We start from the raw sequence: 25,080 nt of genomic DNA on the forward strand, positions 1-25,080 counted from the left end.
CCTGCTTTGACAGTGCTCCTGTTGCTGAGAGAGCCGTAGTTCTTGGTGGCTGGCTGCTGCAGGTACATGTGGTAGATGGAGCTGGAGTTCATGGTGGCCGGTCCCTTCCTGGGGGACTGGGGCCTGGAGGCCTTGTCTGGGACGTAGGGACGCACTGCCACCGCCAAGGGGGGATCCTGCCTCTCCCCCTGGGGCTGGGAGGAGGGCGTGGGGCTGGGGGGTATGGATATGCGCTGCTGGATCTGCTGAGAGGTGGAGGATGTCCCGGGTCTCTGCCAGGCCAGGGTGGCAGGGGCCGAGCGAGGCAGAGAGCTGGTGGACGAGCCCATGGAGGGGTGGCCTGTGCTGGGGTAGGTGCCATAGCTGGGTGGGGGTCTGGACATGGAGAGCTTACTGGAGTCCATCTAAGAAGAGGGGTGGGTGAAGCAGAGGCAATTAAAAAGTAAGATATGTATTCTTCTCGCAAACCCAGGGCTTTCACCTCAGTTATTTCAGAACAATCACTTGAAAATCTCAAGTTACGTTCACTTTCACGCGTGTTCCAGAAAATGGAGATCTGTACAGAAGGTTTTTCCCCGAGATCCTGACACAGCAGTGGTCGCTGTCTTACCTGCTCCGGACTGGTGTTCCTCCAATCAGAGGGCTGAAAAGACGACACACTCTTACTGAGGCCAGGCCAATTACCATCGGTTGCTACAAGCAGACAGGGAGGGAGGGATTACACAGAGGTAAGGAAAAAGGGGTGGTAGAGAGAGAAAGGAAAACAGAGAAAGACAGAGAAAGACAGCAGACGGTGTGTTCTGTGATACACAACGAAGGTTGAAGGATAATTGTGTTAACTTGTTTCCCTCCCTCTCCCTCTCCCTCTCCCTCTCCCTCTCCCTCTCTCTCTCTCTCTCTCTCTCACTTACGCTCTCTACACTTTCTCTCTCTCTAGTCTCCCTCTATCCCTCTCTCCCTCTCTCTCTCTCTCTCTCTCTCTCTTTCTCACTTAAGCTCTGTCTCTCTCTCTCTCTCTCTCTCTCACGCTTTCTCTCTCACGCTTTCTCTCTCCCTCCCTCTCTCTCATTCTCTCTCTTACTCTCTCTTACTCTCTCTCCCTCTCTCTCTCACACAAAACAATTAGAGAATGGTTTTGTAGTGTCTCCAAAAAGACTCTCCATGCTGTTTGGTTCATATCCGTTTGTGTTCTCTTCTCTACAGGTTCTCTTCTCTGTGGTTCCTTTCCCACTGCAGACACCCCCACAGTGACATCACATCCTTTCCCCCTCACTCTGCCAGACAAATAAACTTTACCTACCAACCTGACCGGCAACTTCCTGGTATTCTGCAGAAGTCTCTCTGGCCACAGGGATATTTCTGGAGATGTTTATTTAAACAGTGACAGTGCACTCTATATCAGAAACCCAGGAGGAATGAAACTTGCCACATGAATGTGTCCCTGTTCAGTGTACTAGGGCTTGGGTCCAGAATACTAAAGAGTGCACTAAAGTTGGGATGTAGAGTACTAAGTAGTGTACTAGGTCTAGGGTTAAGTGTGCTAGTAAGTCCACTAGGTTCTATCTCTTCTCCTGCAGACTCACAGTTGACATTCTCCGCCCCCGAGGGGGACCTAGGCCCCTCCCCTTGCTCCGCAGGGGCCAATAGGACGTCTAAATCTGACACCTTCCATTGGCTGGGAGGCTTCCTCACGCCGCACCCCTCTTCCTCTGGAAGCACCAGCGCCCCCCACAGATCAACAACAATAACATCAACAACAACAATCACAGACAACCACAGACAATCACAAGGGAAGGAGAAGAAGAGGAGACAGACAGGACAGGAAGTTAAAGAGAGCTCAGACAGGAAACCATCGTATTCAGAGATAGTGTCAAGGTTATAACATTCTTCATAAAGGTGAGTCAGGCAGGTGACAGCAGTAGGAACAGTGAGGGGGGCCTGTGCAATACCGGGACAGACCAGCAGAGAGCAGCAGTTCCTGTGTGTGGCCACAGCACACACATCTTCCAGCTTGGCTGTGGATACTAACCTGAGTGTGATCTGGCATGGTTGAAGCCATGGGGGGGTTTGAGGGGGTCGGGGGGAAGGCTGTACCCCCCCTCCTGCCGCCGCGGGACGGGGACTTGGATGTAGGGACACACGGCTGCCACCCGGCCTGAGCTGCTAGGGGCAGGCTGGGGGGACGGGGGACCCCCGTTCACCCTGGTCAACTGTGGAGGGAGAGAGAGAGAGAGAGAGAGAGAGAGAGAGAGAGAGAGAGAGAGAGAGAGAGAGAGAGAGAGAGAGAGAGAGTTGAGGATTGGGAGATATAGGATGGAAAGAGATAGAAAGATGGTAGAAGAAGAATACTGTGTCATTATGCTATCTAGTTTGGGTTGGCCTCTCAGTAATCATGTAACACCTGGCCTGCGTTATCTAGTGTTCCACATAGAGCCTGGCCTCACAGGCTGTACAGTATTGACAGGTTTACAGTTCCTCTCTGTGATATATAGAAAGTGCCTTCTCAGGGATTGATCTGTGATGGATAGAGAGTGTCTGTCCTTACGGAGCGTGTGTGGTCTGTGTGACGTGCCTCAGCTCGCTTCTTGTGAAGGCGTTCCCTCAGGTCCCCGATCCTCTTGTCCATCATGGTGACCTCGGAGTTCTTCTTGTTCAGGAGCTCCTTGTTCTGCTGCAGCTTGCCGCTCTGCTCGCGGTTCAGTTTGTTACGCACCTGACACACACACACACATTTACATGTAGTCATTTTACACGTACACACATACACACACACACAGACACACACAGACATACACACACAGACACACAGACACACACATAAACTTGCACAGACACATAAATTATAATGTTGTCCTGAAATATATCAGTTTAATTCCTGCCAGTGACTGTTCCAGTCAAAGCCAGCAGACTGCGAGCAGTGGTGTTCTGTGTCCTGTGAGTATCTAATTTTCAGTCTCCCAGAAATTACATCACCATCCTGACTCAGCTAATCTGTCTATCTTCTGGTCGGAGCCTGCCTGACGTAATCTGGTCCGGGAGCAGGGAGCGGGCCAGACAGTCTAGGCATGTGGAGAGGACTACCACTTATATTCATCTTGGTTTAATATTTTTTTCCCAGATGGAAACATTTGAAATATTTCAAACGCAAACTCAACTTCAAGCGAGCAACAAAATTGCAACAAAAAAAGGGTTCAATCATCCACTCCCTGGACTTCTGACCCATCGGGTCCATGGTGGGGGGTCAGGGGTCAGGCCTACCTGCAGCTCCTGGTACAGCTTCCTGAGCTCCAGGGCGGCCGAGCCGCTGAGGGGAGCTCCGAGAGGCTGCAGGCCGTTGAGGCGGCCCCTGCGCAGGTCGTCCAGCTGCTGGGTGAGCTGATCCACCCTCAGCACGGCTGACTGCAGCTCGGCCTGCTTCTCCTGGAACAGCCCGCTCACGTGCTCGATCTCTGCCGCTGAGAGAGTCAGGGGCGGAGAGGGAGGGAACCGGAGACAGAGTGAGTGTGGGTTTCAGGGAGAGACAGACGTTGAGATGGAGTGGGGGGAAAGCAGTAGGATAGAAAGAGAGAGAGAGAGAGAGAGAGAGAGAGAGACAGTAGAGAGAGAGAGGGGTAGATCTAAACTGTTCTGGAGTATATCTGTGCTGTTGCCAACAGGGTGCAGCCTTGGACAGCACACAGCACACAGAGGACCATGGACACACACATACACACACACACACACACACACACACACATCTTAAGAGTCACCAGGAGGACTACTGTGAGCACCACACCCTGACCAAAACATGAGGAGGGCCACCACATTCCAAACCCTAGAAATAGAGACAGAACTGACATCATGGACAGCTGCAAGGAATTAGACTCACACACGGCCATGTTAAAACATGATCCTGTATCAGGACTGTTTTTTGTGTGTTTGACTGAGCATGTTTGTGTGTGTGGGTGTGTTTGTGTTTGTGTCTTACACAGGTTGCCGTTGATGAGCTTGCTGTAGTCCACCTGTCCTCTCATGGCTCTTATCTTCTTCAGCTTGGCCTCCTGGCTCTCCACCTTCTCCTTCAGCCTCTGGAGCTTCTCAGCCTCAGACTGGGTCTGGCCCCCTGGACCCTGCCCCTGCCTGCCCCCCTGCTGCTGCAGGTACCTCAGCCTCTGCTCCTGGAGGAGAGGGGAGGAGAGGGGAGGAGAGAGGAGGAGAGGGCAGGGGAGAGGACAGGATAGGGAAGGAGAGGGCAGGGAAGGAGAGGAGAGGAGAGGGAAGAGGGCAGGGGAGAGAAGAGGCCAGGGAAGGAGAGGAGAGGGGAAGGGAGGGGGCAGGGGAGAGGACAGGATAGGGAAGGAGAGGGCAGGGAAGGAGATGAGAGGGGAGGGGGCAGGGGAGAGAAGAGGAGATGAGAGGGGAAGAGAGGAAAGGAGAAAGGAGGAACACAGGGTTACAATGAGTTCCAGATGTGGGGTGGGTTAGGGTTCGGTTGGGAAATGTAGAAGCAACATTCCTCAGCTTCATTCACACACTGTGGAGCAAAGGGAACACACACATGCACAGATACACACACACACACACACACACACAAAAGCACACACCTCTGTGCGCACAGAGGTGAGCTGAGGGGAACAAAGGGTTTACAGGGAAGAGAGAAAGAGAGAGAGAGAGAGAGAGAGAGAGAGAGAGAGAGAGAAAGAGAGAGAGAGAGAGAAGAAGGGGCAGATCACTCTGGTTAGTTTTTTTTCTTTTTAAGCTTGTTAAAAGTATACATTTGCAAACCATAACAGAAAGTTTACAAAGCCACAAAAACACACACGAAATACAACTTTATACAACATTCTTATCACCAAAAACAGGAAACAGTTTTTTTTTTTCAAATTACTGAGCAGATCTGAAGGTACTATGACAACAGTATCAATATCAGAGCTGCATTCATCCAGCTCTGTATGTGAGTGAACCGTAACAGAACAAACAAACAACCGTACCAAGATGGCCTGTGGCGATGGTGGCAGTGAATGGATGAAAACAGAACAGAGTCAGACTGAGAGAAGGAGAGATGGCATGAAAGAAGGCAATAAAGAGAGCCAGGCTTTGTGCTGTGTTCTGTGAGCTGTGTGGTTCTGCTGATGGAAGCAGTTTCAGGTCATTTCTAGAATGAGCCAACACCATACAGGCCCTGACAGTGAGAGACAGTGTGTGTGTGTGTGTGTGTGTGTGTGTGTGTGTGTGTGTGTGTGTGTGTGTGTGTGTGTGTGTGTGTGTGTGTGTGTGTGTGTGTGTGTGTGTGTGTGTGGGTATGGGGGTGATAGAAAGATAGAACGAGAGCAAGTGAATGGGAGAGAGGATAAAGTGTTGGCTAAACACAAGGCACCATTTAACAGAGGGAACACGTGATTAGCCACTCCATAATTACAGCAATACAGAGAAATGGTATAATACTACACCACAGGTAAACAGCACCCTATGATCAACAACACGCAGGATTACACTAAAGTATGTTGTTAGGCCATGCCTGTCATCGTCACCTCCTTCTTAACTATGACACCATCTTTTTTCCTCGACTACTCATCATCACCACCACCACCACCACCACCACCACCATCATCATCATCATCATCATCATCATCATCTACCTGACTGTTAGGCCGATCTGCAGTCTCCATCAGACACAACAATGATTAAAAACATCAAGGACAGGACTTTTCGGGTTGGTCTAAATAAAAACAGCCATATTTACCTTCAGACTGAAGAATACCATTCAGCCAGCCTGTTATCCACAACCCAGTCCAAACTGCCTCAGGAGAAGGATCAAATAAACCTAACTACCCTGCTCTGTGCTAGAGGCAAAAGCTGTCCAGAGCAATGACTCAGAACAGTCTTCCTGGAACGACGAGAGAGAGGAGAGACAGAAAGGGGGAGCGCGGGGGGGGGGGGGAGATTGGACAGGCATAAAGCAGAATCTAGTCCAGGCCAGGCGTACAATAGTGCTTTTAAATACATTAGATGGGTGTGGAGGCTTTCAGGGAAAAGATTTAAGACTGGACCTCCTCCACCTTTCTCCATAGCACTTCCTCCTCCCCTAACTCTTTCTTTCTTTCCCAGTCCCCCCCTCTTTCCTTCTCTCCCTCCTGAACATTCAGGCTATTTCCTGGCAGCTGCGTCTCACTCCTGACCTCATTTCCTGCGGACAGCAAGTCCTTTCCTGTTGTTGCTTGAATGGATTGGGCAGTTGTCCCCGGTGACGCTAACTCTGTCACCATAGTCTCTATTGAGAAGTGACAGGTCTGAACCAGCAGCTGCTGCATGTCAACGTGTTGTGTGTCTGATGGTATGCTAACATGTTAGCACGTCCATGTGTTTCTGTGCTGGTATGTTAGCATATCCATGTGTTTACATGTAGATATGTTAGCATGTTAGCATGTCCAGGTGTTTTCTTGCTTGTATGTTAGACAGCAAATTGGGGTTACCAACCCTCCAGGTAATACTGACAGAGGAGCCAGGTGTCTACCCCTGGGAAATGATCTTTGACACACCGACACACATATACTGTACATAGCAACACTCCAAGCTGCATAGAGAACAAGGTAGGCACAGACAAGCTGTGACCAATCAGAGTGATTTACTCAGGGACACACATGTCCAAAGACACACCCCTGAACATGCTCGGCCTTCACCAACACACCTTTCCAAAACACTGAAAGATCAATATGGTGGGCCAGAGCCATCGTTCACACCCCTCATCACCAATCAATGCCTTTGTAAAGCTGATAGACTTTGTAACCAGAGCCAGTCAGGTAGCAGGCAACTGCCTACGACACCAAGGAGGGTCAACTTCAGCTTTCCACACACATTTTCCAAGATGGCTGGTAGAGACATAGATCAAGGAGTTAAAGAGAGACAGAAAAGGCTGTGGAGAGAGGGGGTAGAGAGGGAGAGAGAGAGAGAGAGAGAGAGAGAGAGAGAGAGAGAGAGAGAGAGAGAGAGGGGGGGAGATAAAGAGAGAGAGAGAATAGAGGTCTTCTGAGGAGGATAGGGGGTATTCATGTCAGGAGGCTTCAGTTGTCTTGACAACAGAGTCTCAGGGTTGTTGTTCACAACTTAAGGTTACCATGGTCCCAGATCAAATTTTGAGCAGTTAACTGCCGTGAGCAAACCAGTGTTGCCCCAGTGCACACTGGGTCACCAGAGGAGTGCTCAGTAAACATAGAGGTGTGCAGGGATCACACATGTGGTTGTTACCTTGGCGACCAGCATCTGTTGTTGGGCCTCTATCTGTTGCTGCTGTCGTGTAGCCATCTCCTGTAGCTCTGACAGGGTGAGCTCCACACGAGGGACCCCAGCCTGAACACACACACACAGGCACACACACACACACACACAGGCACACACACACACAGGCACACGCACACACACAGGCACACACACACACACACACAGGCACACGCACACACACAGGCACACACACACACACAGGCACACACACACACACACACAGGCACACACACACACAGGCACACACACACACACAGGCACACACACACACACAGGCACACACACACACAGGCACACACAGGCACACACACACACACACAGGCACACGCACACACACAGGCACACACACAGGCACACGCACAGGCACACACAGGCACACACACACACAGGCACACACACACACACACAGGCACACACACACACACACAGGCACACACACACACAGGCACACACACACACACAGGCACACACACACACACAGGCACACACACACACAGGCACACACACACACACACACAGGCACACGCACAGGCACACACACACACAGGCACACAAACACACACACACAGGCACACACACAGGCACACACAGGCACACAAACAAACAAAAACACACATAATTAGTGAAGCAAACAATGACAGTCATTCCTTTCAACCAAGGGTAGCAAAATACAGTTGGTACATGGTCTCTCCCCCACACCTCTCTCTCTCTCAAACACTAAACTAATGCATACATTAGACCAGACTTTCCCAACCTTTTACACTTTGCGGCCCACTTACATAGCTCAAATATAAAATATATTTTTAAAGAAAACCTGGCCAGCTCTGGACCCGGCTTATGCAATATGCGGAAGTGATGCGTGCATAGTGGATTGAAGTGGGTGTATTCAAGTTAACGTGGAAATGTCAGTTGGTCTTTCGTCAACGTGCCAAGCGTAACTATTGGCGTTTCGTTCATGATAAATGAAAGGCAACATTTTATTGAAAAATGAGTACGAATTATAATAATCATTTACCAACAGTATTTATAAATATTTTGATATTTATTAATTTTTCATACTTTTGTTTTAATTGGTTTGGCGGCCCAACTGGTTGGGAATCTCTGCATTAGACTGACAAGCAGGTGAGGTGGTACACACAACAGTATAGAGTTACACCGTGAGATGCAGACAGCAGCTGTATTACAGAAGCAGCTCATCAGTCTATAAAGAGACCAAGAACAGCACAGAGCCATCAGATCTACAGGTCTCTCCCTGTTTTCCAGTCAGCAGGGAGGTTCTTATGTAACGGTTCAAACATAGGCATTTTACATCTACTACATCAACAAACAGTAGCTGTCTTTGAAGAGGCATCAAAGCATCTTCTGCTGCTGTTCTGCTGCTGTGAAGTTGGGTGTGAACCACAGTGCGAGATGTTAAAAAGTAAAAATAAATAAAAGTCTTGCATCTCTGCTTAAACTTTTGCACAAATCTGCCTCTCTCTTTCGCTCACTCCTCTTTTATCTCTTTCATAATATTTCTCTGTTTTTCCTCCCAGCCCCCCCCCCCCTCCCTCCCAGCCCCCCCCCCCTCCCTCCCAGCCCCCCCCATCCCTCCCAGCCCCCCCTCCCTCCCAGCCCCCCCCATCCCTCCCAACCCCCCCCCCCTCCCTCCCAGTACCCACCTCCCTCCCTCCCAGCCCCCCCCCCTCCCAGTACCCACCTCCCTCCCTCCCAGCCCCCCCACCCTCCCAGTACCCACCTCCCTCCCTCCCAGTACCCCCCCCCCTCCCTCCCAGTACCCCCAACCCTCCCTCCCAGCCCCCGCTCCCTCCCAGCCCCCCCTCCCTCCCTCCCCCCTCTCTCTGCCTGGTCTGTGGGGGTCCCCAGCCCCAAAGTAGGAGCTCAGAGCAGAGCTGCCGTAATCATCACATCTGGACCACCAGGAAATGCCTGCACTGGCAGATTAGGAAGACTGCAATCGGCAAGCCATGTCCTGCTATTGTGTTGGCTCACTGACTCACACACACACACATGCACACACACACACGCAGGCACGCACACACACACACTGACCGTGACCAGTCACCATGCATGCTCATTCACACTTTCAAAGACACATACAGACATTGTCTGAAGTCATTTTCACGCTGAAGCTCAGCTCTGTCTAGCACCGCACTAAAGGGACGAGGACTGCATTTTTAGATCATAGCTTGAGAGGGAAACTAGAATAGTTTCATCCCTGCCGGAAAATGGGTTCAAGTCCCTGACATTCACCCCAGTTGTGACCCTAGAAGAGCCGACGGTGGCTCACAAAGCTCAAAACACATCTGTTCCTCAGACCAGTGAGAACAGGAAGACTGCTCTCTAACAATCAGAAAGATGGAAGTATGGCCATCCCAGTGTGTGTACGTGTGTGTACGTGTGTGTACATGGGTGTGCGACTGTGTTTCCATGCATAAGTTAATAGTTTGTGGAATACCATATCCTTTATTTCCTAGTTGACCTCAAATGCCTGACTGACTGACGGCAGGATATTGGTCTGTAATCACAGTCACATTTACATTACATTTAGCAGACGCTCTCATCCAGAGCGACTTACAGTACCAGCAACCTTGGGATTACTAGCCCAATTCCCTAACCGCTCAGCCACCTGACTCAACTTGTTAACCAAGAAGTAGTGGAAATAAAGGAGAGGAGGAGCAGAGACCGAGAAGAGATGGAAAGGAGAAGAGAGAGTTGATATGGAGTAGAGGAGAGAGAGTTGATATGGAGTAGAGGAGAGAGAGTTGATATGGAGTAGAGAAGAGAGAGTTGATATGGAGTAGAGGAGAGAGAGTTGATATGGAGTAGAGGAGAGAGAGTTGATATGGAGTAGAGGAGAGGGAGTTGATATGGAGTAGAGGAGAGAGAGTTGATATGGAGTAGAGGAGAGGGAGTTGATATGGAGTAGAGGAGAGGGAGGGGCACAAATGGGGGAGAGAGGGAGGAGAGAGCGTGAGCAGACTGGGCGAGTGAGAGGGACAGAATGCAAGGTAAGGGGAAAGCAGCCCAAATCAGTTACAGTGCATTTCCTCTACGTCACCCCATGACATAATTGCTGAAATGAGGCAACGCTGACCTACGTGTCAGAAACCAGGGCCAAGACAAGGATCTGGACTTGTAAAAGGACCTGGAGCAGGCCAGGACCAGAACACAGACCAGAACCAAGACCAGGCTGGACTTTCACTACTAGACTCATTTATCCAACTCGTCATGTCAAGTTTCTTAGAGCTAAAATCTGAGAGCTGAAAATCACACAAAGGTTATTGTTAAAAACATTGAAATCACTGTTATCTAGATTATTTATCAACCAAAACAGCAGACCTAAAAACAAATCCCAATTTAAAACTATGTATTTATTTATTCAGCTCACTGTGTATTTATCTCATTCACCAGGCTAAGATATACCATTAGACTAGGATACATCTGCGCTTGTATTACAACAATATAACAATATGACATCAGACCGTACTAAAATAGCTTTGATTACCTGGTGGGAGTCCCAGGTAATTCTGCAAGATCGCACCTTAATTTTGCTGCATTGTCCTTCAACGGTAAATTCCTGCACTGCCTCTACGTGGTTCCATTCCATTTTTACGGTAAAATTCGTTTCTCTGCCTAATCAGAAAAATGTCACACTTAAATATTCTGAGAGCAGTGTACCGGTCAGATCTCTATCAGAACTTTCGTACTTGTCCGAGGATGCGGTGAGGAGGATCTTGCCTACGACACACTGGCGCGAGCTTAGCTTGTTATTCCCCTCATGTCCCATTCGAACATGATGTAAAACCAGCGTGCGCACACGCGCTCACATCTGCATCCACTGAACGGTATAACTGGATAGGCAAAATCAAGTCCCCGACTCACTCCGCCGGGGGTGAACCACAGTCACGGGACGGCAGTCACGGCTGCTGCTCACCGAGGTGGATAACGCTGTCATTCCCCAATAACGGCAATCTGTTCAAATGATCTTGTTCTCTATCATGTTAGTTTATAATGAACGACCGAAACACGTTCATAAAGCGGCGGATGTTTATCGCCGACATGACTTTGTTACTGCGTAAGTTTTTGTCCCCTGGGGAGGGTTTTGTTCCAATTTTGACGCGCCAGCAGTTCTATCCACCCCGCGCATCCCCCGCGCTCCCCCTCTCCCGCACTCTCATGCTTCCCAGTTCCCTCTCCCCCCCCCTCCCCCCCCCCTCTCTCTCTTTCAGCTCTGGTAGCTGGACTGCAGCACACACCCTCTCACTCTCTCCCTCCCTATCTCTGCTGCCATAAACTCGCTGCGCCACAGCTGTCTCCCGGACAGGTAGTCTACTGATGTTACGGGGGATTTAAATAGAGGCCTAGTGCTTGCCAATCGCGTGCATATTCTTATACTAACAGGCCAGTGATCACAGAGGAATAGGGATTGTAAACAGTCAATACAAACATTTACATAGATTTACTCTCTGTGTACATCGACTTAACCTTTCATATTGTGAAGGATTTGAGTGAAGACTACAGTGTAAACTCTGATGTCTACATCAATCTAAACATGGACCCGGTACATATATGAAACACTTGTTAGTCTGTCATAAGCCATACTGCCTACACAAGTAATACAATATATTATACTTTGCAAGCAATTCAGATAAAGTTCATGGCAGAACTCTTCGCTATATTAGAGTAGAACAAACTCTTCATGCATGACCAGTGTACGGCAAAGGGGCTCCTCTAAAGCCTGTCAAGCCCTCAGCCCTCAGGATCAGTCTGAGCCAGTACAGTACAGTAGCATGTCTCCTTGCCCTGTGCTTCGGAAGCTCTAACCACACACAGTTGTGTCAACAGAGAGGCTGTGACGGACACAGTCATCCGGTCAAATCCTCCTGGTCAGTCTACTGTTTCTGCTATGAACAGCTCACCTCCTTAGTAGTCATTTACTGAGGGGGGATGGGGGGGGGGGCTTTGATTGGGAGGGGGGGGGGCTGTGGTTTGGGGGAGGGGATTGGTACAACCTTTCCTTATGTCTACTCCCCCGAAACCAATGTAAGAAGTTTTCAGAAAAGGAATTCCTCCAATGAGGGATCAAGGACATAATAGTGAGACTGTTGGGAAAACAGGGAGGGTCCCTGGCCAGCCATCATCTCACACCTGTTGTTTTCCTGTCTAAAATGGCCGTTATAAAAACAGATGACTGGAATCTCTACTTACGAACTTATGAAGAGGTGTTAGAGGAATCTAAAACAGCCTAGGTAGGATAAGACCAGGCCAAGTTCTCTACTAAGAGCACAGCTGTGCCCCCACACCCTCATGCACGCTCTCTCTCTCTCTCCCCCCCCTCTCTCTCCCCCCCTCTCTCTCCCTCTCTCTCTCTCTCCCTCTCTCTCTCTCTCTCTCTCTCTCTCTATCTCTCTCTCTCTGACTCACACTCTCCCTCTTTCACTCCCTCTCTTTCTCTCTAATTGAGACACAGACACAAACAAACTCATACACCCCCACACACCCCCACACACAAACGTCAGATAAATCCTTTTTCTGATAAAGAACTCACCCTTGTAGTGCGCTCTCTCCCTTGCCTTCAAAGTATAGCTACTCCTGTCGCTAAAAGCTGTCAACCAGAGACAGCCTGCTAGGCTAGTGACCCGCTGTGTTGGCCGAGAAACAGGACAGAGAGAAGAAGTGTACTGGAGACACAGCCCACGTCCACAGAGCCCGAGAATCCTCTTACCGTAAGGAGAGTTATGTCATGAGACCGAGGTAATCTCTGGACGGACGGACAGAGAGAGAGAGAGAGAGAGAGAGAGAGAGAGAGAGAGAGAGAGAGAGAGAGAGAGAGAGAGAGAGAGAGAGAGAGTAAAACTTGCTTGAGTATCTATAACTCAAGTTGCATTCATTTACCAGAGTGTGTGGCAGAAGCGGTCTTAAGATATTTGAGTCTGGATTAGACTGTGTAGGGGAACTCAACAGGTTAACAGGTATGGATATATGAACTAAATACCCATTTGGAAGGAACTAGAGGAGAATGACCAAAGCCTTTATCACTGACCAAATAGCACAAGTTATTAAGTATTTAAGTTGTTCTGTTGACGAATACAGCAGAGATAAAGAGTGGAACAACGTGGGCTTGTTGAAACAGTAACTACTGGCTGGCACAGCTGACAGCTTCACCTCAAGTACAGTGGAAAAGGGAGCCTACCATTGCCAAAGCAGCCAAACTAGCCATTAGCCATGGCCAGAGATGCTAGACTAGCCTTTTGCCACGGCCAGAGTAGTCAAAACTAATCATTAGCCAGGGCCAAATAATCTAGACTAGCAGTTAGCCAGGCCCAAAGCAATCACGCTGGCAGTTAACCAGGGTCAAAGTATCTACACTAGCCACCAGCCAGAGCCAGAGCAGCCAGAGTAGTGGTTAGCCAACACAAGAGATGCCAGACTAGCTGTTAGCCAACACAAGAGACGCCAGACTAGCTGTTAGCCAACACAAGAGACGCCAGACTAGCAGTTAGCTTGAGCCAAAGAAGCCAGACTAGCAGTTAGCCTGAGCCAAATAAGCCAGACTAACAGTTAGCCTGAGCAAAAGAAGCCAGACTAGCAGTTAGCCTGAGCCAAAGAAGCCAGACTAGCTGTTAGCCAACACAAGAGACACCAGACTAGTTGTTAGCCTGAGCCAAAGAAGCCAGACGGGAGTAAGAAGAGTTTGATCCCCTACTCTCACACGAGGCAACTCTGAGAAATCTGTAATCATTCCTGTCACTAAGCCTTACACTAATCCTTGGGATTTTACAAACAACTGACAAGAAACACTTTTAACACTCACGTACACACACACACACACACACACACACCCACACACACATACTAGGTTAGGTTAGAGGGTATGTCACTGTGCTGATATCATTACTGTTTACTGTATTCTGCCTAGTACTGAGAATGACAGAGAGCTTTAGGCGGAGTCTGACTGATGTCACCAGGCCAGCCCTGCACGCACACAGAGATGGAGAGTGGGGAGGGATCCAATTGACTGGATAACTGCTGTGGAGAGACACTTTATCAATTCTCAGAAAGCTGGATTGAGATCTGTGTGTGTGTGTGTGGTCTTGTTTGGGAACAGAAGTTCCCAGGATAGTAAACTACTGTACAATAAATAAATAGGGAGGACATTCTTGAGCCCCACAACTTCAATTGTTATTTCTAGGTTTGTGTGTGTTAGTACGTGTGAGTGTGTGAGTGTGTATGTGTGTGTGTGTGTATGTGTGTCGACTCACCTGGTTGTCTGTGAGCAGGTCGGCGTTCCCTCCTCTTACTGTGCTGCTCTGCTCTGGACTCTCTGCAGGGGAAACAAGACATCAGATCAGGCCGCAGCTTCACAAACTGGAGCCACAGCATCCCATATTAGAGGTGCAGTCAGAGATGCTGTCCAAGATATTATTATTATATATATGTCCAAGGGAGTCAGGTGGCTGAGCGGTGAGGGAATCGGGCTAGTAATCCGAAGGTTGCCAGTTCGATTCCCGGTCATGCCAACTGACGTTGTGTCCTTGGGCAAGGCACTTCACCCTACTTGCCTCGGGGGAATGTCCCTGTACTTACTGTAAGTCGCTCTGGATAAGAGCGTCTGCTAAATGACTAAATGTAATGTAAATGTAAGATATACAAGCAGCCGTCTGTGTCTTCGGGCCAAACCCTGCTATCTCGGTCCTTCCTAATCACAACAACGTCTCCACTTCAGACGGCCCAATCACACTGAGGAGGGACAAAAACCAACCCTTGAAACACGTGTGTAAATTACAGAGGACAAATCTCTCTTTTTTGTGATTTCAGGTTTTGTGTTCCGTTCTTTCATTGTTTACTTAAGCGGATAATATCCTCTTTAGGGAAATCACAAAAAGAGTTTTTAGGAGATCAATGTAATAATTCACCGGCGTTTTGAGGATTATGGTGCACTTATCTCCGATTTGACCAATTTAGCTTTCACAACATGAAGCCCCAGTAAGAATGGAACTTGGATCCAGGCTTGAGTCTCTGGGCACTGATTCTGCGTCTGAATTTTCCAAAGCTAAAAAGAGACTAGCGATACACCAGTTGGGTAGAGAACTTGAACGTTGAAGGTTGGAGTTACTAACAGATTACGCCCCCCTAACTCAGCCTAAGTTGGAGGAAACAGAAACCCAGTGCTGTAGTAGGAACTGATGCAACAACGTTCAGATTAGTCACACTCCATTTACACTTCCCACTAAATCCAACACCACAAAATTAAACAACACCCCTGAACCTTCACTCCGTCTAGCCATGTCGACAATCAATGGGGATCTTCTCTTCTGATTGGTGTTTCATTATCTCTTTGTGGTGAAAGTTCTAGAATTCCCCCACTAGGCTGGACACGACATGTCCACAGTCAGACATGGGACGACCTTGACCTTGCCGTCAACCCTCCACTACCAACACCCCAGACCTGTCCCTGTCGATTCCCTTTGATGAGAACCCACAGACACACTCTCACATCCACACACAAACTCACCTCCCTCCAACTGCGTTCTCTATTAATAGTGGGTGGTTTAATGCTCTAAACACTGTCCAGTGCAGTATGAGGGTGACTGGAAAGGGAAGGTAATCCTGTCAGCAACTAATACCTCTCCTCCATCATTGGGGCTGTAGACCAGGGGCTCTCTGTTTTACTCAGACACACACACCCACACACACATCAACTTCAAAGCCTGCTCTAACCTTCCCTGCCCTCCCCATCCTTTCAGTCCCCCCCAGCCAGCCTTGAACCCCCCCCCCCCCTCCCAATTCCTCCAGTCTCCCTAGACTCCTACCACCACCACCCCCACCACCACTTCCAGTGTCCCCAGTCCGTCAAGCCTGGCTGCTTCTGATCCGTCTCAGGTGCAGAGGGCAGCAGAGGGCAGCGGAGGGCGCACAGGGCTAATTATCCCTAAAAGCGATTAGTTACGTAAGAGCAGCCAGCCAGCCAGTCCATCAGTCAATCAGTTAGCCCAGCCAGCCATGCTAAGTCCTGCTCCACTGAAACAGTCAACTCTCTAGGAGGGGAGGGGAGGGGAGGGGATGGGAGGGGAGGGGAGGGGAGGGGAGGGGAGGGGAGGGGAGGGGAGGGGAGGGGAGGGGAGGGGAGGGGAGGGGAGGGGAGGGGAGGAGAAGAAAAGAGAAGAGAAGAGAAGAGAAGAGAAGAGAGGAGAAGAGAAGAGAGGAGAAAAGAGGTCATGGAAAATGCATAACAGTAACTCAGGAGTCCAAACAAACAGCCAGACTCGGAGGAATCCTCTCTGTTCTGGAATAGAACACTGACAGAAATCGGAAGGACGACAGGAACAGTGTTACATAAATAGTACATATCTTGTTGACATCTGCAGAGAACTACGGATATACAAACTATTTGTTGTGCATGTGCACGTGTGTGTGTGTGTGTGTGTGTTGTACCCACCGTGCAGGCTGGAGTCGGACGGACACTCCTCGTGTCGCAGGTAGAACTTGACTTCTATCCTCCTCGGGCCCCACCTCTGCAGATGTTCGTACATCAGATGCTCAAAAGGGATCCCTCTCTCTGAGGAGGGGAACAGCGGACGGACTGTCACACAGGGTCATGTACCAACAGGAGCCTAGTAGGGGGGGGGGGGTCTCTCTGGGGAGGGGGGGGGGGCAGGGTACTGTCACACAGGGTCATGTACCAACAGGAGCCTAGTAGGGGGGGGGGTTCTCTAGGGAGGGGGCAGGGTACTGACAGTTGAAAAACAATCCTTTGACTCTCTAAAGTAGCTGAAACAGGCTTGTGATGCAGGAGGGGGGGGGGGGATTACAGTATCGCCCCACCCAGGAAGGGAATGTGCTGATATGATTTAAATTAACTGACTGACCTCAAATGATAAATTCCTTGTGTACTGTCACTCTTATTTGGTTTACTCTGATTATTGTGTCAATGAGCCTTTTCATTACATACATAATAATGTGGATTATTGACATCAGTGACAATGTGCTGTGTTTAGCTGACAATCACAGCATGAGGTTATCGGAGATTAGCTTACTATTAATAGAAGGGATAATAACATTAGCCCATATTATCCCTCTCGCTGAACCACTGAACTGGATGCACACTGCACACTACGCACTGCACATGACACACTGCTACACAGAGCCTATGTAACCCTTCACAGAAACCACAATCTGTAAACAATTAAAATGAATTCTTCTGTCACATGGAGGAATGTGTGGGCTGGATCCAGGCAAGGTTACCGTCTGGGGACTGACTGTCATGTGGGTTGTGCTTCAGTCTGCATGGCCAGGGGCAGAGGCAGGGTCATCACCACAGACACCCTGACCCACATTTCCTTCCTCATCTTCTGCCTCTCCCTCTGCCTCTTTCTCCCTTTGTATACCTCTCTTAGCTGATCTCTCTCTCTCTCTCTCTCTCTCTCTCTCTCTCTCTCTCTCTCTCTCTCTCTCTCTCTCTGTTTACATGTCTATCTGTCTCTACCTCTCCCTCTGTCTATCTGAGCAGGGCTGGTTAGGGCCGGTCTGGACTGGGGGCAGGGTGAAAGATGAGGGGAGGGTGGGAAGGACAGGGAGAGGAGCTCTAGGGACAAGGACACCATTGTTGGGGCATGTGGCTGGTGGCCTGGACCCGAAGGGAGGAGTTGACCCAGCCCCAATATTTACCCAGGCAGATTTTCTCACTTCTATTACAGTGGCAACCTTCCTCTCTGTCTTTATCTCCGTCTCTCAGGACTCTGTCTCTCTTTTATCATCCCTGCCTGTATGGCTCACTAACACCAGTGATGGCACCAGTCAGGCAGGCAGGCAGGCAGACAGACAGGAAGACAGGCAGGCAGACACAGACAGACAGACAGACAGGAAGACAGGCAGACAGACAGACAGACAGACAGGAAGACAGACAGACAGACAGACAGACAGACAGGCAGACAGGCAGACAGGCAGACAGACAGGAAGACAGACAGACAGACAGACAGGCAGGCAGGCAGGCAGGCAGGCAGGAAGGCAGGCAGGAAGACAGACAGACAGGCAGGCAGGCAGGCAGACAGACAGACAGACAGACAGAGAGAGAGCCTACCGTTGCCCTGCCACACCTCTGCCAGGTGGCAGCCGCTCTCCCCGGCCTCCTTGCAGAAGTCCACCACGTCTCGGCAGGTGGTCTCCGGGGTGATGGGAACCTCCGTCAGCATCTGCTGGGTGTCGTTGAGGAACACCGTCAGGATCGTCTGGAGGGGCAGAGCAGGCCGGATGATTCCGGCGTTACAGAGGGACTGGTAGCTTGGAGGTTTCATGTCCGTAGTGCAGACATTAATATTGGGCCTAGTGGCTCCCTGAATGTGTCTCAGTAATAAAGAGTGACCGGTACTGGGTCTCCAGCCCTGCCAAAGGCTGGCGTTGTCTCCATACAGGGTGCTACATCAAGTTGCCTTCTACAAATACACAGAGAAGGAGAGAGAGGTCAATCTGACAGTTGACTCTGAATCGAGCCAACACCCTCCTAGAAGGGTTCGGCCGGGAACATACAGTGTAGGCAGTCTGCCAAACAGAGAACTCAGACACCCAGGGGGATTGTCGGGCATGTAGGACGAGCTTTGTTCATAGTCCAACTGAAACAGCAGACATATAGGCCCTTGCAAGGACGTTTGTGTGTGTTGGTCCACCACAGATTAGAATTTGGGCACATTATAAAACTGGAATTTCCTGTGTCGTCCCATCTAGATTGACAATCTGTGGAGGACCGGATATTTGAGATAATCTGGGGCATAGCAACAGAATTTAATGATTTAACTGTGGTATAGGTCACAATTGCACAAACACACATTCACATACATGGACACACACACCCCAGCAGAAAGCGTCCTGGATGATGGTATTTATGTCAAACAGCTGACATGGGTCGTGTCTGTTTAAAAACCCAGCCCTCTGTGTGTAGACTCTGCACACACACACACACACACACCACGGATCGGAGCCTGTATGCCAAGATGTAAGGTAATCTCTCGCTGCATGCAGACAGATTGAGAGGAGGGCCCATTCTGTAAGGCTTGGATTACAACACCAAGCTATAATCATCAGATTATGTCATGTGTAAACGTGTGTGTGTGTGTATGTGTGTATGTGTGTATGTGTCCGAAAGGTGACAAATGAAAACATACATCAGGATAAACAGAGAGAATACAAATCCAGGGAGATCAGGGGTTATGGAGAGAGAGGGATCATCTCTCTTTTTCTCAGACTGGACACAGGTTCACTGTTCCTCCCTTTTCAGTTCTATTTTCATGTTTGTGGTTCACCTCATTAGGGGTATGTGAATAAGCGTGTGTGTTTGTGTGCGTCTCTCTGTCTGTCTGTGTACAAGAGGTTGTAATCTGGGGAGTCAGGTGGCTGAGCGGTCAGGTGGCTGAGCGGTGAGGGAAGCCGACTAGTAATCTGAAGGTTGTCAGTTCGATTCCCGGACATGTCAAATGACGTTGTGTCCTTGGGCAAGGCACTTCACCCTACTTGCCTCGGGGGAATGTCCCTGTACTTACTGTAAGTCGCTCTGGATAAAAGCGTCTGCTAAATGACTAAATGTAAATGTAAATGTAATCTGGTCAGTCCTCCCTGTGATTCACACGAAGCTCCTGTGATTCACACGAAGCTCCTGTGATTCACACGAAGCTCCTGTGATTCACACAAAGCTCCTGTGATTCACACAAAGTTCAGAAAGTACACAGAGAGCAGCAAGAGTTCCAAATCTGCTGGGATCGTACTGTTTCACACACTCACCCACACCAGCTGTGTATTAGTGGTGCATTGCACTATACTGCCAACATACTCACAGCCACACATTCACACAACTCACATCTCCTTAATTCACCCCAAGCAAACTCACGTTGTTGACAAAACAAAGCCACCACATCTGATTAGTCCTATTCAATGTGTTGTTGTTATACACCTCATAGACCCCAACAAGGAGTACTGAGTGCATGTGAGTACAAACTCACCAGAGAACATTTCAACCACACAGCACACAGCGTCAACACCACTACAGAGACTCCCAACAACGCCACTATCTACTGCCTCTGTCAACTGTTCCCTACAGCCCACAGCCAGCCCGCTGCTGCCCTGCCTCCTGACTTCAGCCCTGGATGAGCCAGCCCGCTGCTGCCCTGCCTCCTGACTTCAGCCTTGGATGACTCTGGTTATTTTTAGGAAGGTGCAGCAGAGCTGTGGCTCCTGAGCAGAACCAGAAGAGCAAGCACCTCACCAGCCTCTGACCCTCCAGACCCCTAGGACCTCCCCCTGTCTGGTCACCTTATCCACCCCGCATGGGGCAGGTGTCGGATCCTGCTTCCCCTCCTGGCCCTGGGGCTGTTCCTTAGCCCGGCTACGGGTCCAGGGACAGCTGCGGTGGGGGTTCTGATGGTGGAACCAGGGCTGGTCCTTGGACACAGACACCAGTCTCCGGAGAACCTGGCTGAGGAACCTCTTCATGGAGCCACACGAGGGAAGGAGGGAGAGACACCGGAGGGAGAGACGGGAAGGGAGAGCCGGAGAGAGCGGAGCACGAACTGTCTTACACGGCTGAGAGGCAGAGATCTGTCAGGGCAGCGTGTGTTTGTGTGTGTGTGTGTGTGTGCGAGAGAGAGAGAGAGAGAGAGAGAGAGAGAGAGAGAGAGAGAGAGAGGGGGAGAGGGAGAGAGATGGAGAGAGAGAGACAGGGAGAGAGAGAGGGAGAGAGAGAGAATGTGTGCCTGGCAGAGTGTATGATACCATGCACCAGAATGGAGGAAGGAGATGGTGCCAGTAAACATGAGGGAAAGGGGGGGGGGGGGGGGGGGGGGGGCGTCAGGTTTGGTGGGACAAGGGCCAAGGTATGGCTTAAGGTTCAGGGACGAGGCCTTGGCATTGAGGTGGGAGGGTGAAGGGTGGGGGTTGCCTCTCATCACAAGGACCCTCTAGAGTGATATCCCCAGGACCCGTAGAATGGATTGAGGGAGATAAGAGGAGACTATGACACAAACCAGACTGAGCTGTCAAACACACACACACACAAGCACACACAGACACCCACACACACGTACAAACACACACAGCTCTCTCCCAACACAACCGTGACAACTATTTGATTTGACAGGAAATCAGTGCCCATGTGCTCTCTGTCTGTCAGTAAAGTGTGCAGGAGATCTAATGTTTAACCATCTGGCCTAACCAAAATAACCCAACCATGCAGCTAAAACCTGGAGAGAGGGGTGTGGAACGGCACGTTATGGAGGCAAATTATTCCATTCTGACTTCTTAATATCCCTTCTCTTGCTCCTCTTCCTCCTCACGTCCCCTGTGCCAAATCTTAATGTCCACACACACATATACTCCTTGCCCTGCTCCAGGTCCTGTCAATAATAAATCTGCAGACACAAAGCAGGTCCTGTCACAGCTCTCCACAGAGACTTTGACTGATGAGGCCTTACCCAGAATCCTCTCTGCTGCCTGGCGACGGCACTCTGTGCTCCTCTGTTTACCCAGACCCGTCACCACCGGGCCTGTCCTCAACACACACACACACACACGCGCCAAGCAGAGCAGAGCGTCTACAGTCCACTGATCCCCACTTCAGTTCCGTAGGGAGAGCAGGACTTTATAAACAAAGCGTTCTTCTAGCACAGCCTGTTTCGGGACGGATGTTTTCCGGAAGCACATGGAACAAGACTAACAAACAGCCGGCAAGAGATGGGAGAGACATGGTGGGCTGTCTCATCATGGGTGAATGTTCAACTCGGTCTCTCTGCTGGAGTCATTGTGTGTTTTGGAGGGCAGTCAACTGATTTAGTGTCCTGTCTTGACTCCCTCTGTAAGGAGCATACAATAATACTGTCCCCATAGCAACCCCTGCCTCCATTCAAACCAAAGCTACCGTGTGACCACATGACCACATCACAATGTAATAACAAGACAGCTGTACACAAAAACATGTCACGCTCAAGTCAACACATGATGACATACGACACGAGCCTGAAAACGTCAATTTATCATTCAATTACAGGTTGCCCAACCGTCAGTCCTTCTGGCACACATTGGAATGACAACTGAATGAAAATTACAGTACATGTGCTTACGTAAGTCTGAACTTTATACCCAGTGACTGTACTTATAGTGGCCAGAAATAGAACATTGAGGGAAAGCCAGTTAGCGTGGCTAAGATATGCTAGCGAGACAGGCAGGGGAGAGGATGGATGGGTGACCATTTACATTTACATTTATTCATTTAGCAGACGCTTTTATTCAAAGCGACTTCCAAGAGAGAGCTTTACAAAGTGCATAGGTCACTGATCATAACAACAAGATAGCCACAAAACATTGCGAGTAGCCAAAACATGAAGCACACATTGTGAACAACCAAAGTAAGTGCCTAAGGGAAGAACCATAAGAGCATGTAGTTAAACATGCTCTTATGGTTACAATTAAACAACATGAACCGCTATACGTGCAAGTGTACCTGTGGAAAAAACAAGCAACAATAATAAAAACAATATATCACATTTACATTTTACATTTAGTCATTTAGCAGACGCTCTTATCCAGAGCGATTTACAGTAAGTACAGGGACATTCCCCCCAAGACAAGTAGGGTGAAGTGCCTTGCCCAAGGACACAACGTAATTTTGCACAGCCGGGAATCGAACCAGCAACCTTCAGATTACTAGCCCAATTCCTCCAACCTTCTGATTAATAGCCCAATTCCTCCAACCTTCGGATTACTAACCCAATTCCTCCAACCTTCGGATTACTAGCCCAATTCCTCCAACCTTCGGATTACTAGCCCAATTCCTCCAACCTTCTGATTACTAGCCCAATTCCTCCAACCTTCGGATTACTAGCCCAATTCCTCCAACCTTCGGATTACTAGCCCAATTCCTCCAACCTTCAGATTACTAGCCCAATTCCTCCAACCTTCGGATTACTAGCCCAATTCCTCCAACCTTCGGATTACTAGCCCAATTCCTCCAACCTTCGGATTACTAGCCCAATTCCTTAACCGTCAGCCCCCTGACTCCCACCTGATTTAAGATTGGGAATCAGCTTTCCTGGGGTAAAATATGTCTTGTTATTCCTCGTCTTTGGCCCAAAACATTACTTCTTAACATTCACTAGAGTAGTTGTTCTGACAGAGGCTCCTCCCCCCTCAAATCCATGAAGGTCTGATTAAGTCAAGTAAGGAGGGAAAGAGGACATACCAGAGACAAAGCCCTCTGAGCCCCAATGTGAGCCTGGGGGACTCCTATTGGTAGTCTGGTTGTCTGAGATGGGTGGTACTGTAGGTCAATGGTCAATGGGGTCATCAGCCTGATCTTCGATAGACAGTGTCTAAATATAACCCTTGCCCCCAAGCATCCACTATGCCATACCCCGTACCACCCAACCCCTATCCTACTAACCCCTGCCTCCTACTAACCCCTACCCCTACTCACCACTAACCAAAACCCCCTACTTCCTACCCCTGTCTCTGAGCTCAAACTATCCATTTATCGGGCTGTCAGTTACCAGGGCATCAAACCCAAGTCACTGAATTTCCACCTTATTTGGCTTAAATTGACATCTAGAATGTGTATATTTACAGACTACACCCCACACTGTCCCTTCTATATTTGTCTTCCCGATGGTAGCAGAGTCATTTATTTACATAACACCAACTCATAGCTGGTTGATCTATAGGCTACAAGATTGCTGGTACAATAACATTGGTTTGTTCCATGTCCTTGTACCAACCTCCTGTTCTGGGTACATTGAGTTCAGTTCAGTTCAGTCAGCATTATCTCCAGCATAGGGCAGACTGATAGCCACTCTCTCGCGCTGTCAAGTAACTTGCCTAAAATCTCTTTAACTATCCTTGAAGCTTCCTTGATGACTGAGCTTCTAGTCTAGTTGAGTCTAAAAGTCAGTTTCTCTTAAACTCGAAAGAAATAGCTAACCTACTACATACTCTCAGATACATAATTGTCCAATAGAGATTACTCGAATTTCTCATGATGTTGACTTGGGCAACCCCTTTCCCGATATATAGGGTAGCCTATCCTAAAATACCAAACTACTTCAGGAAGCAATGATCTTAATTACTGCATCCAAAAACAGGAAATTCTATTTCTATAAAGTTCATAAAGCATTGCTCTTCTTGCCATAACGATGCATTTTCTGGGAAGTGAACATTGAATTCATTTTTGAGATTTTCAAGAATATGTTCCAGTAAAATCCTAAATATTGAATTAGACTGAAACAGAGATCAGAAATCGGTTAAACTTACCGGCAACATGACTGCTTGGGCCAATCAGGTAATATGTTTATTCTAACCGCTGACTTAAAAAAAAAACCTCTCCGTTATTTTCTCTGCCTCCCTCGACGGGATGGGTGGACGCTTTTTGACAAGGAGCTCTGCTAGTCCGTCCGCCAACTACAGAATAGAAAAGCAACGATGCTTGATCCCAGGCGGTGCGTGCAAACGCTGTAGGGCGAAGTGGGTCACGTTCTGGTCACAGAACATCCCCCAGCCTAGCAGGGAACGCATGTTGTTCCACGGAATCTGCTAGACATTCCGACACTAACAGCTAAAAGAGCGCGCCACAACTAATTATTTAGATAGTGACTGTGAAAACGGCAGACTTACACGTTCCAATGCGTAATCAATCCAAAGCAAGAAGTCAATGCAATAAGAGCCCGGATTTTTCTATCATTATAGGGTGTTCAGTCGGTGGTGTGAAGCAGTTTATTATTTCCTCGGCTATAGTCTTCTTAGAAGCGAGATCAAACTTGCTTGTAGCCGACGAAAGACGAGAAAAACGGA

The 25,080-nt window shown here is 49.1% G+C and overlaps 1 protein-coding gene across 7 annotated transcripts in view; it reads right to left on the minus strand.

The window, feature by feature from the left end:
* The window catches only part of ppp1r13ba (protein phosphatase 1, regulatory subunit 13Ba), a 29,114-nt gene extending 4,473 nt beyond the window's left edge, over positions 1 to 24,641 (minus strand). Inside the window, exons 1-13 of one of the 7 annotated variants that reach the window (XM_067242543.1) lie at positions 24,544 to 24,641; positions 18,341 to 18,488; positions 16,700 to 16,819; positions 14,523 to 14,584; positions 7,225 to 7,326; positions 4,584 to 4,604; positions 3,968 to 4,157; positions 3,259 to 3,455; positions 2,546 to 2,713; positions 2,030 to 2,210; positions 1,584 to 1,709; positions 611 to 693; positions 2 to 404 (exon numbers count right to left, since the gene is read on the minus strand). In XM_067242543.1, the coding sequence (XP_067098644.1) occupies positions 2 to 404; positions 611 to 693; positions 1,584 to 1,709; positions 2,030 to 2,210; positions 2,546 to 2,713; positions 3,259 to 3,455; positions 3,968 to 4,157; positions 4,584 to 4,604; positions 7,225 to 7,326; positions 14,523 to 14,584; positions 16,700 to 16,819; positions 18,341 to 18,488; positions 24,544 to 24,552 (1,810 nt within the window). In that variant the 5' untranslated portion in view covers positions 24,553 to 24,641. Of the gene's footprint in view, position 1; positions 405 to 610; positions 694 to 1,583; positions 1,710 to 2,029; positions 2,211 to 2,545; positions 2,714 to 3,258; positions 3,456 to 3,967; positions 4,158 to 4,583; positions 4,605 to 7,224; positions 7,327 to 10,765; positions 11,384 to 14,522; positions 14,585 to 16,699; positions 16,820 to 18,340; positions 18,489 to 20,559; positions 20,806 to 24,543 lie in introns of those variants that run through there. The other 6 variants (XM_067242538.1, XM_067242541.1, XM_067242539.1 and 3 more) reach the window with 6 other exon arrangements.
* Between the last annotated feature and the right edge of the window lie 439 nt (positions 24,642 to 25,080).

Source organism: Osmerus mordax, chromosome 9 (genome assembly GCF_038355195.1).
Source record: "Osmerus mordax isolate fOsmMor3 chromosome 9, fOsmMor3.pri, whole genome shotgun sequence".
Classification (NCBI taxonomy): domain Eukaryota; kingdom Metazoa; phylum Chordata; class Actinopteri; order Osmeriformes; family Osmeridae; genus Osmerus; species Osmerus mordax.